Here is a 12,642-nt window from a genome sequence, read left to right as displayed (position 1 = left end):
GGAAAATGGCTGCAATGAAACAAAGAGTGAAAAATTTAAAGGGGTCTGAATACTTTCCGTACCCACTGTATATTTCTGACATTTAGATTAGCCTACTGTACACATTACTCTGACCCAAGACTGAATGGTTACCAGATCTACAAAGCTTAACCCTTGTGTTGTCTTTCCGTCAAAATTGAAAATCAACACTTTTGTTGAGGCTTACTTTTTACTTTGTATGCTTTTTTCAATGTTCAACACTACGTAACACTAACTTATTGACATTAGTTTTACAGTTATTTTTGTATTTTTTGGTCAATAAACCTAATTCTTAGGAAATTATACCTAATGTTTGAGTTAGAAAAGCAGAAATTAGGGAGTATTATGACTAAAATTAAAGGAAGTATGTTGATGGATAATCATAGACTGGAATATGTCAACTTTTCTATTACTATTATTTAATACTATTTCAAAAGCACTTCAATTTTTGTTGTTTTTTAAATGCTATAAAAATGAATTAGACGCCCAAAAATGAATGAAAGTAGAGATTTGTACTTGCCAAAGAGCATTGTGTGGAATCAATCATGTTATTTTGCGTAGGTAAAAAGAACATTGATATAGGAAAACAGGTCAATCTGACCCGAAGACAACATAAGGGTTAATCAATTAAATGTCAACTAATGAGTTAATTTGCAACTATTTCGATTATCGATTAATTGGTTTGAGTCATTTTTCATGAAAAAAAGGAAACATTTCTCTGATTTTAGCTTCTCAAATGTGAATATTTTCTGATTTCTTGACTCCTCTGTGACAGTATACTGAATAGCTTTGAGTTGTGACCAAACAAGACATTTAAGGACATCGTCTTAGGCTTTGGGAAACGTTGATCCACATTTTTCACCATTTTATGGACTTAAGAACTGGCCTAATCAACTAATGGAGAAAACAATCAACAGATTGATTACAAAAATAATCGTTAGTTTCAGCCTGAATGCTTACGCCCAAAAACTGGCCCACGCTCCTGTCTTTTTGCATGACCATCAGAAAGCATTTGACTGTAAGCTTCAACCTGTCAGTCAACTTCTTGATCTGATACGATGTGATCACAATCCCAGAGGACCACACAATCGTCGCCATGAACAAACACGTCATTTCAAATCAGGGTATCTCCCGAGATGCTCATGTGACTCTGCGTCTTCAACCTCACACTGACATGTTAAGTTGAATTCTGCACATTCCTCTGCCTTTTAAGCGGCAGCCAGCAGCAGGAGGGTACGAGCACATATTGGAGCACACGGGACATTCAGTTGAATGATCCAAAATCCATTCGTAAAATCCAAGAATCGATCTTGATCTTGATGATCGTCTGTAACATATGAAACTAGAAGACCTTAGGATCCATTGGTACCAACTTTGTCATGCTAGCTTGTCAGGAGAAAGGGGGGTAACCACTTTGGGGTCAGTCCTTCGTGTAAACTGATACAGGTAAGGGGGTAACCTTGTACAATTGTAGAATCTCTTTAATATCCAAGCTAAATGGGTCTTGTAACTGAAATGTTCCTAACCTAATTAATATATATCAGGAATGCAATTGAATCGGGAATAACATCAATTTGGGACCTTGTGAATTGGAATCGAATTGTTTTGGAAAATTAGTAACGATATCCAGCCCCACAAGGGACTCAACATTTGGCCCTGTGTATCATCTGGGGCCATATTGAAGAACATTGAGATCTACACATTGGACAACAAAAGTTCCCATGTCACCGGCTGTCTTATGACAGTGCGGGTTCAGTCAGCGTGTGCACCCCGCCGGCTGCTCGGGTCAGCGGTTCGCCGAGTTTCCCTTCAGTGAACCAGACTGTTGACATGTGGCGCCCTGACCTTGCATCCTGGTGATAACTCTCCTCCAATTATGGGTGTAATTGCTAAACAGCTAGGTGTGAGCTGTTTAGCAATGCAGCACTGCAGTACTCATAAGCCCTTAAACAAATCCTCTGTCAATGGGTTACTATCCATTAGCAGAAGCTTGCAGATATACAGTATGTATGTATGTATGTATGTATATATATATATATATATATATATATAGTGATTAGGCCTACAAGTATTGATAAAACTGTTGGTATATGTTATATATCTGATCTGAAAGGGGAATTCAAATTTACATGTCAATAGTAAGTTTACTAGGCCTGAAATTTATGCTTATTTTCATTATTGATTAATCTGTGTATTGTTTTGATTGATTGATTTGATTAATTGATCAGTTGTTTTGGTCTATAAACTGTCAGAAAATAGTGAAAAATGTTGATTGGTGTTGCCCAAAGCCCAAGATGACGTCTTCAAATGTCTTGTTTGCCCATAACTCAAAGATATTCAGTTTACTGGTAAAGCGGAGCAAAGAAACAGGAAAATATTCGCATTTTACCCCCGATTTCCCCCGGATGGGTAACAACTGTGGATCGGCTCCGCTGCGTGACAGAACGGCTGCGGCCCTCACCGACAGCTGAAGTCTCGAGGACTCACGAGATCTCGCAAATTCACGTAGAATAGAACCACAAAAACAACAACAGCTTGTTTCCATCCAGAGGAGTATAGAGGAAACAACTCTGTGCTGTGTGTTCAAGTTGTAGTGCAGGGAGATATGATCCACTATGAGGATGGTCTATTTTATTTTGAAAATTAACCGGATGTTTTATTTTGTTTCAGTGCTCGACCTCCTTTCCTGCACTATCTGCTCTGTGCTGAATTGGGACGGAGCTGGGACAAAGCTTGGACGGAGCTGGGACAAAGCTTGGACGGAGCTGGGACGGAGCTGGGACGGAGCTGGGACGGAGCTGGGACGGAGCTTGGACGGAGCTGGGACAAAGCTTGGACGGAGCTGGGACGGAGCTGGGACGGAGCTTGGACGGAGCTGGGACAAAGCTTGGACGGAGCTGGGACTGAGCTGGGACGGAGCTTGGACGGAGCTGGGACGGAGCTTGGACGGAGCTGGGACGGAGCTGGGACGGAGCTGGGACGGAGCTGGGACGGAGCAGGGACGGAGCAGTTCCGCAGTCTGTGGAAATACACACGCTGCCTTTAATGGAAACCTAATGACTCCACCGCCGTTCTGGAGCGGATCCGCAGACGTTACACGTCCTGTAGTTAAGAAGGTGGAGTCCGAGAATTTTTCCTTAAAAAAATATAACTCAAACTGATTGATCGATTATCAAAATAGTTGGCGATTTATTGAATAGTTGACAACTAATCAACAAATCGATTGATCTTTGCAGCTCCAAAGTTTACTTAAGGAATGTACAGGCTGTGAAAAAAGATTCCTAATTTTCCGCTCTACTTGGCATTTCTATGAATGATTACTGTAATATTAGTTAGTTTACCCTAGCGTTTCATCTGGCAATATTTTTGACCAAACAAGAGAAGATCACTGTACTTCATCTTTGATATTTGCCCGAGTTTCACTTCAGTAAAAAGACGACTCCATACAGCATGACATGTGGCCCCTTGACCTCGTCTCCTGGTGATAACTGTAAGCTGGCCAAGTTAAGAGAAAAAAAGATAGAGGCACTCACAGAGGAAACCATGTAATAAACCCAATGGAGGCCTGACTGACATAATCATTATCTCCTCAAAAGGCTATATAATTCAGGGTGGTTGGAATTTCACCCTGTGCCGGGCTGTTTCCTCTGCATATGTAGTCTTCTTTGCAGTAACAGGTTAACATTTGGGCTGGTGTTCCGTTCACCCGAGTCTCTGCATTGATCGGATGAACAAGTACTCCTTTTTAAGTAAGCTGGTCGGGTGACTTAAGGGGGGAGTATCCAGCTGGCTTACTTTTTCATGTTGGCTTGCTTGTCAGGGAGCATGACTAAACATAGGGAAAACCCATGACTAGCCATGTGAAAAAGCCACACAGTATTGGGACTGTTCATGTTAGTCTATTCTGAAATCAGACAGGTTAATTTAAGGCTGGATGGCCCGGCTGAAATAACGTAAAATCTGTATGGAACTGACTCTCTGGTGTCCACTTCAGTGCTGGTGAACAAAGAGGAGTCCTGTAGGATCTGATGTATGTAGCAAAAGATCAATAACAACACTGGAACTAGGGCTGCACAACTAATTGCAATTTTATCGAAATCGCAATATGCACGACTAGTGCAAACTCCAAAACGCAGAGGGGCCCCAGTATTTGTGTCAAACCTCCCATTCTGAATTAAGTGGTGCTGCAGAGACTTCCTGGCCAACAAATTGTATCCTACAGACTAAAGAACAAATCTTTGTTTGGTATATATCCTTGCAAAAAACAAAAAAAAAACCACTATAATTATTATTTTTTATCAGTGAAAATTATAATTATGATACAAAAATAATCATTCCTTCCAATTTTATGAATCATATTGCATAGTGTCCTCCTTGGCTTCTATAAACTGTGTGTGTGTGTGACGCGGTGCGCAGTCACGTAAGGCTTGTATCAAGTGGACGCGCCAACAGTTTTGTTGTCATTACTTAGAATAACTCATGGGGGAGACAGTAACTATGCAGGCATTATAGCTTTACTGTGAGGCGTTTAAGGATCAACCAGAAATACGAGTTTCATTTCCCCGTTGTTGTTTTCCTAAACCCAACCGTGACGTTGTTGTTGCGCGTCACCCAGAAACCGTGGATCGGGGCCTGCGTGTGACACGTTTTTTCCCCTTTCTTCTTTTCCGAATCCCAACCTCCATTATAGATGCTAACCATTACGTGCTGACAACCACGAAATAAACGAGATAATTGTGTCCATGTACACGAATTAGAAGGCCCACCTCGTTTGAGAATGTGCTGCCTCATCTCCGCCACCAGATGGCGCGCGGAGTAAAACGTTTAGCTCCACCCACATTTAGCCCAACACCGATCAGCGTCATTACATATGAGGATCCCACTTAACACTGTCCTACTAAACGTTATAACTCAGTCTGTTTTCAAAAACTAATTAATTAGCTTTTTCCTGTCAGGGTTTACTATGCTACTTTACTGTAGCTAGCAAATGCTAACATTTGGTCTGCTGAGAGAAATACAGTAACCTGTTTTCGAACTAAAGTTATCGAACTTTAAAGCTACTTTTCTTGTAAGCCGTCATTTTTAACATAAAAACATGCTAATGCTAAAACCGCGTTGTGTCAACGCGGTATTAGCATTAGTATGTTTTGACCCTGAATAAAGTTAGCTTTCACGGTGTTACAGCTTTCTCACAGCAGAAACACAGGCATGCATCAAGGTCAGCGCTTGTGTTATGTAAAATAGTTTGTTGAAACTCACAATACAAGTTTGATATTGGCTTATTCTTACTGTAATTTGCAACAACAAAAGACCGTCTTCTTTCCGGTTTCAGAACTGTCTCAGGATCAGGTTAAAACCCCGCCCACTATCCGAACCCAAGCCAATCAAAAGTGAGTATGGATGTTGCCTTCAGGTGCTGTTCTAATATTTTGTAATTACAAAGAACCGGCAAGTGACAATGAAAAAAAAGGAGCGCAAGGAAACCGTGTTATAACGCACGGTTATAAGCAGGCTACATATAAATTCACACATGTTATCACCATTATTATTATTATTATTATTATTATTATGAGTAGACCTATTGGTATTATTAGTATCAGGCTACCATTCCTGCATGTCTATGTTTTTTTTTTTTTTTTAAATAATAAGCATAACACCTTTTACTTCATCTAGCCTAAGGCATACATTAAGAAGTGCAATGGCTGGCACATGATTTCTCCTATTTACTGCATCACATTCTTTTTTCAGCTTTGTGTATTTTACAATACATATCCTACATTTACCCTACATAACTGAAAATAACAATAAATACTCGTGATCATTAGGGTGAGCTCGTAATCAAGTGCGCATAGGCTACAGCTCCTGTCAGTCTGAATTTAGAAGGTTACGAGCCGCACTGAATGCGTCATGTGTCCTTTAAACCCCACGGTGTGAGCTGGAGAAGAATTTGCCCATTTAGTGCAATAAACAGTGCACGACGACTCTCTCTAGAACTGTCTCAATGTGTTTGCATTTAAATGCCTAAACACAGCTATGATCGATGAGAAAGACTTCAAGGACTCACTGTCTCATTCGATTTATTTGACCTCCACCACTCAATCGGACAGCTTACAAGGCAGATGGAAATGTTGACTGCTAGCCTACTGGCAAAACCCGATGGCTATTTCTCAATTCGACTGTTGAAAGCACATTTAAAAGGAAGGTCTAAATTATCTAAATCAATCAAATCTAAATCAATTTAAAAAGGAATTTCTCTGAGGTTGGGTTAATTTCCTCAGAGGCATTTCATAGCCTACAGTGATTATAATCACTGTATGAAGTGACAGTGTGAATCCTGCCATTCAATTATTTATTTCTTATTTTCCTAATCGACTATGACATAAATAGCCTATAAATTACTATAACCTAAAATGGACCTATAATGAATCCGTAGTACTGATAAGTTCAGGGTGACCTTATCCAATGCTCTTCGTGGTAGGCCTTATTACATCTCAGGTGGTTTTTCCTTGAATATTTGAATCAAAAACAGTCCTCTGTCAACCTATAGGTTTATATTTTAAGAGGTCAACCACCAGGGTAACACATGTCAAAGTGGTCAACATTTTTTAAATACATGCAGACTAAAGCAATAGAGGTAGGCTATAGGCCTAGGCCTGCTCTTATACTGGGAGTAGCCTATTTACCTGGAAAGGCAGTATGTTGTTGCTGTTGTCAGTCCTGAAGGCGCTGTCCTCCATCCAGGGCTTGGAGGTGAGGGGACCTGGTCTTGGAAACTTGGGGGGTGCTATGACGTTGCTAGTATAGGGCTTTTTCATGGGGGAGATGGGGTTCATGGGTGACGGCACCCCGACCCCGACTCCGACCCCTACACCGACGCCCACGGCTCTGCGCGGGTCCCTGCCTGCCTGCAGCCCGCTCCAGGGGTTGGAGGCTGTGCTCCATGCGGCGTTTTGGTGATTATTCCAAGCGGACGACGAGGAAGAAGAAGACGTGGAAGAGGATCCCTTGCTGTTATTCATGATGGTCTGAAATGCGTTTCTCTGGGGGAAGGGACCTTGGTTGGGGCTGACAGGGGATCTCCTCTGCTGGGGCTGGGGTTGCTGCTGCTGGGCTTGCTGTTGATGCTGCTGGGACTGGGGAGCCAGACCGATCTGCGGGGAGAAATTACCCCCGAAGACCGGGTTGACGTGGTGGGGGAAGTTCTGGAAAAGCATCGTCCCGTTCACCGAGGGTATTCCTTGGAAAAAGCTGTCGTCCACGGCGTTTGTGGTTCCCGTGGACCAAGTGCTCCCAAAAGAGGAGGACGGGGAGGAAAGGGGGCCACCGGTCTCCTGCGGCTGGTGGTGGAAGCTCAACCCGGGAAGGATTGGCGACTCCATCGGCACTTTGTCCTTGTTGATGCTGCTGCTGCTGCTGTTCAGCGCTGAAACCGCTTGGTTGCTCCCGGTCGAGGGGCTCTCCGAGTCGGATGAAGACGTGAGCTCCGATGACGGGGTCGGGGTGGAGGGAGGAGGGTCTACTTGCGTCGGATCTTGCTGTTGATGAGCCTGGGCTTTGTTTTTGTCCATCAGTAAATCATCCTGCATGGTTTGCTGAGCTGCAAGGGGGGGGGGGGGACAAGAGACAAGGAGTTAATATTGTTTCTGTAATTTAGGAGATCATACACCGGGCTGATGAACAGGGACAACTCCGACAAGGACATGATGTTAGAGGGACCTGGCAACTGCAAAGCGAATGCGTTATAGGCTATCAAGCCAAAAAGAAAAAAGAATTGAGGAAAACACACTTCCCAAAACTATAACAGAATAATTCATTATTCCTACTGGGAGCATATGGCTGCAGATATTTACCAGATTTCGCCACGTCTCGTTTTTTTTTCCCCCTTCCACGCAGGAACTCCGGAGCTGCAATGTGAAACTGATTCAGTGTGTGTTTTTGCCCTGGCAGGGACCTCCCCTAGCCTATATTCATTTACATACGTCAGTAAATACAGCTGTCCTTCAACAAAAAAGACAGGTCTACCTTTGATGCGTTCACACACGCGAGCACAGAGCTTTTTTAAAACCCCAAATGACTTTCACCAAATGGCACACTTTGTTCTTTTTATGCAGTGGAAAGTGACGCACCTGAAGCGCTTTATTATACCGCAAAGATGTCTCGTGTTTCTACCAGCGGCAAACCTTTCCCTTCGGCTTGATGTCCGCGTTGCAGGTCGGCATTGACATAATACAAGATGTTCCGGGCTATGCTTGCATTTGAATAAGTTAAAGCCAAGCCTGGAACATCACTGAAAGCTCGTGTTCTATATTCAAAGTTAGACACTAGATATATTTTCATGCAAAATTCTCCTTTACTTTGCATTTTAGAGACAACGCCTTGCAAAAAACCCAATTAACATAAACACGCCCTCGATTTGTTTTTATCCAGACTGAGCATTCAGAAAGCAGAGATGCCACGTTATTAAATCCAGTAGTGGCAATGTAACATGTAGCCTAAATAAACCACAATATGTTTGATCATTGCACGGCTACACTGAGCAATTGGGCATTTTCGGTCAGCTGGGGCACATGCAATGCACAACCACACACTGTCAAATAATGTAACATTAGAATTATGGTATAAAACAACATTGATAAGGCTCCTCTTGACTGCAGCCATTCAATAACATGAATGCAATAGTCTTTGAAGATGACACTCCACATGACATGGCGGATCTTTTTTAGCAGCATGATGGCAATGACACAAGTGGGTCGTTCAAGATAATCGCAATAGCATTGCACAGCATTGTAGGCTCACACCCCACCAGTTAATCCGTGTTTTTCTCCTCCAAGTGCTGCGCTCCCAAGGTCATCAGAGCAGCATAATCACCAGCCTTCATGTAGCTCACCTCACCGGTCCTTCACCACAGCCACTGCCTGAATTAAATGCTTATCACGCCGATCGGATGCCTAACCTGATAGTCTACATTTCATGAACCTGTCTTGAAATCTCCCTTTAATCCATAGCCTATGTGTCCCCCCTTTACACACAAACGACAAAACAGCATGCACACACAGCGTGGTCGCTTCTCTGCCCAACGTGAAGCGTCATATTACCTTTATCGTTCACCTTTTTGGGACTCTGTAAATAAAGATATTTCTGTTTTTCCAGTTCGTCTGGGTTTATGACAAACGAGCTACCCTTGTGCTGAGATAGTCAGCGGTTGCCTCAACAGCTGATTGACTGCGGCGCATGGGTGATGCCGAGGAGGCTGTAGGGAGTTGTAGTTTCTCACAATGCAGTGGTTGGTCAACAAATATGTGGCCTATGTTCTTTCTTGACTGCTGTGGGAGAAAAAAAAAAACACAAAAAAACATCCGTTTCAAAGCTGACCTATAGCCTAGGTGAGGTTACAAGATGCATGAAAAAGAAATTGTGATTGACAGTCTCTCATTCTTGCTCTCTCACGCTCACATGCGCGCGTACATGCACGCGGATTGTATGCTTAACAGTGAAGGCATGATTCACTGTCAAGGTTTTTTAGGTTTAGGTTTATATTGCTTACATCACTTTTGCAGAATGCCTTGAAGTGACATCAACTTTTATACTCAGGTGAAGACAAAAAAAGAAGATGATAATAGCTGGACAATTATGTAGGGCTACAGGTAGGAATAATTAAAACATCTTACCACTATTATCCGTGTTCTGTAGCCATATGTGCATCTTCATGATGATTGTATCTTTAACAATCCGTAATATCTCCTCGGCACATCCGCCGGGTGTGGATTCAGATCATTAATTTGATATTTTTGGTCATAAGAGGGAGGGAAGCATTTTGAAACTACATTTCCCGTGTACTTGGAACATTGCCCTCTACGGCGCCGTCGTTGTTTTGATGACGCAATCGCGCACTGCAAAGCTATTTACGTTACCTCCAAGACGGCCCAGTCAATGGAATCACGCGGCCACGCCAATAAAACAAATCAGACCATAGCAGATGTAAAAGGGATTTTACTTGAAATAGATAACTGGTCACAGATAGATGCTGTATAGATTGCAACGACCACGAAGGAGTATTTTTTTAAGCTAAGTAATTGGCTCGTTTGCAGCTGTCTCGGCGTATCAACACAAAGGCCTATGTAGCTAGCTAGCTAGCAAACGCCAACCTCATCTGCAGCAGATTAACAGGCGTGCTATTTTATTTTATTTTATTTTATCTGCAACGCAGTTAAGCTGCTTTGCACAACAAGACAGCATTGGTTTTTGTTGCTTTTTTCACAATAATGGCGGAACAGGTTGCAGCGGCCATGCAGAATTTGGACAGGTGAGTTGAAGTTTAAAGCTAACATGCTAATGGAAGCTACGTAGCTTTACGTGAAGTCCCTGCCGTTGAAATAGATGGGGGACGTTAACTTCGTCTTTGTCTTGGTAAATGTTCAGAAACCTGCTGACTTGATATGTATTTCTTGTTTCGTATAAAGTACTGACTCTAAACTTTGTTTTGAATACCATTACCATTCTTCTATATGTTAGCTAACGGCTAGTGTCCCCTTATTCTTTCAGTGCTGATACAGGACGTCCTCTGTTACTTTGACCTTATTCACCTTAACAATAAATAGCTATGCTGTGTTCTTTAACGTTAACATTGTTTCCCGTAAATGAACTACAGGTCAGAGTTTCAACTACCACGTTTCCCAAAACATTTGCCCCGTCAGCAATTGAAGCCTGGGCAAGGAAGAGGGCTGTATCCAGTAAGATATGTGAAAATGTCACGTTCGTAGTTATCAATCAATATGGCACTGAATGAGTAAACTGGCTGCTTATCTTCTGTTACATAGGACACTGAATACCATTTCCATGGCAAGGTAACTTTAATTGCTTCAGATATGTTAACACTGGTCCATACAATAACCAAAACTTGAAGGAATACTTTACTATACCGATATTCAACCAATTTTGTATCATAATATTGGTATTATGTGTAAACTATGTTAAACTTCCAGGGCCCAGATCTCCCTACTTATGGAATGCCGTTGTATTCAATATTAAATAAATGAACACATGAATAAAGTAATATATAAATAAATATGCCTTTGAAATACATCATGAAAAAAAATAATTGAAGCAATAAATAAATTAAATGAATCAATAAATAAATGTAAATTTTAGTTAAATATATATGGTTTTACTTTTAATCAATTCGTGGTACTTCTATTTCGTAAGTCAATGTTTTTATTTCTGTGTACTTTTATTTCCTAATGCCACATTTATTGATTTCCCTCAATTTATTTGCAATTCTTATATGCAAAACATTACCTGCCCACTGGGAAAACCCATTAACAAATTGGCACTTTGTTACTGGTTTGGGGTTAGGCAATTGACCTTGAGTGTCTGAGGTTATGATAGCCGATTGGTCAGGGAATAGGACCATTGATACATCCATGGATAGGACCTTTACAAATGGGGTTTGTAAAGGTAAAATATATGTATTAACATGATGATGCGTTTTTCATCATCTGGCTTTTTTCTGGCTCTAGGGCTGCGGCTGAAACTACAAATGAGACAACCGCCCTCTTTCAAACTCATGTTAAATTAATTAAACCAAGATTATGCTAACACATAGACTATTTCTCGCCAAATATTTATTTAGAAAGACGTTTTTATTAACATATTTTAGCTTGACAGTAAACTGTAAGACAAGAGGTGCTTCTCACTTCCCTTAAATATCATCCCCGGCTCCTCCACTTGCCTCCCTTCCTCGCTTGGTCTGTCCCACTGAGGAGGCACGGGCGAGACATGAGGAAATCATGGGAAGAGAGAGAAATAAGGAATGTGTTTTTAGGAGGGATGATGCCTCCTTTCCTCTAGAGCATCACTTGAATCCGTTAGCTGTAAGGGGGCAAAGTTAGCAACGGCTTTCAGCTACACAGCTTCTTGGATGGCTGCTCTGATATCTCCATGCTCACATCCCTCATCTATCCTCGCAGCAGAAATAAGATCTTTGAGACAGCATTCCTTAATGAGGGCCAGAACAACTTCCTGTTCAGCATGCAGTTTTGTCGAGATTAGGCTATAAACAGAGGAAACCTCTGCTAACTGCTAGGCTAATGTGAAATGGTAAGCACACAAAATATGGTGCACGCACATTGCAGAGCTTGCAAACCGGCGTTTTTTTTTGTCAACAATACCAACATTGTCAACATAGCTCTCTGGAAATCCAAAATACTTTTGCGATGACAACTTCATTGAAAGAGGAGGGGATTAAAGTTCTGTTGACTGCTGCATCTGCATTTGCCATGCTAACCTTTGACCGGCTGTAGCTAAGTTAGAGGAGCTTGACTTGGAGCACTTCAACAGTTTTTTTTTTTCCCTCCCACTTGACAATTGACATGTGGGCATCCACGATTACTTTTTATTGATTTGATAGAGCTTGTGATTTCAATCGATTTTGATTCAAAATCGAGATTGTGTCACCCATAGTTTTAAGCTGTTGAATACTTCTTTGAGTTACTAAGTTACTTCACTTACTTGATAAGATATCAGAATATGCTTAATGAACAACCCTTTTGTGGCGTGTGTGTGTGTGTGTGTGTGTGTGTGTGTGTGTGTGTGTGTGTGTGTGTGTGTGTGTGTGTGTGTGTGTGT

The 12,642-nt window shown here is 41.8% G+C and overlaps 2 protein-coding genes across 10 annotated transcripts in view; one reads left to right on the top strand and one right to left on the bottom strand.

The window, feature by feature from the left end:
• cpeb3 (cytoplasmic polyadenylation element binding protein 3) overlaps window positions 1-9,289 on the bottom strand; it is a 45,629-nt gene extending 36,340 nt beyond the window's left edge. For 2 of the 8 annotated variants that reach the window (XM_034899248.1, XM_034899252.1), the window contains exons 1-2: window positions 9,114-9,289; window positions 6,702-7,615 (exon numbers count right to left, since the gene is read on the bottom strand). In XM_034899248.1, the coding sequence (XP_034755139.1) occupies window positions 6,702-7,604 (903 nt within the window). In that variant the 5' untranslated portion in view covers window positions 7,605-7,615; window positions 9,114-9,289. Of the gene's footprint in view, window positions 1-5,307; window positions 5,330-6,701; window positions 7,616-7,868; window positions 8,176-8,821; window positions 8,970-9,113 lie in introns of those variants that run through there. The other 6 variants (XM_034899251.1, XM_034899254.1, XM_034899250.1 and 3 more) reach the window with 6 other exon arrangements.
• Window positions 9,290-9,906: 617 nt separating this feature from the next.
• The window catches only part of march5 (membrane-associated ring finger (C3HC4) 5), a 31,805-nt gene continuing 29,069 nt past the window's right edge, over window positions 9,907-12,642 (top strand). For both annotated transcript variants that reach the window (XM_034899290.1, XM_034899289.1), the window contains exon 1: window positions 9,907-10,321. In XM_034899290.1, coding sequence (XP_034755181.1) covers window positions 10,281-10,321 — 41 coding nt within the window. In that variant the 5' untranslated portion in view covers window positions 9,907-10,280. The remainder of the gene's footprint in view (window positions 10,322-12,642) is intronic.

The sequence above is a fragment of the Etheostoma cragini genome, chromosome 17 (genome assembly GCF_013103735.1).
Source record: "Etheostoma cragini isolate CJK2018 chromosome 17, CSU_Ecrag_1.0, whole genome shotgun sequence".
Classification (NCBI taxonomy): Eukaryota; Metazoa; Chordata; class Actinopteri; order Perciformes; family Percidae; genus Etheostoma; species Etheostoma cragini.
Note: the sequence above shows the minus strand (reverse complement) of the source record. Positions and strands in the feature narration are given on the sequence as shown.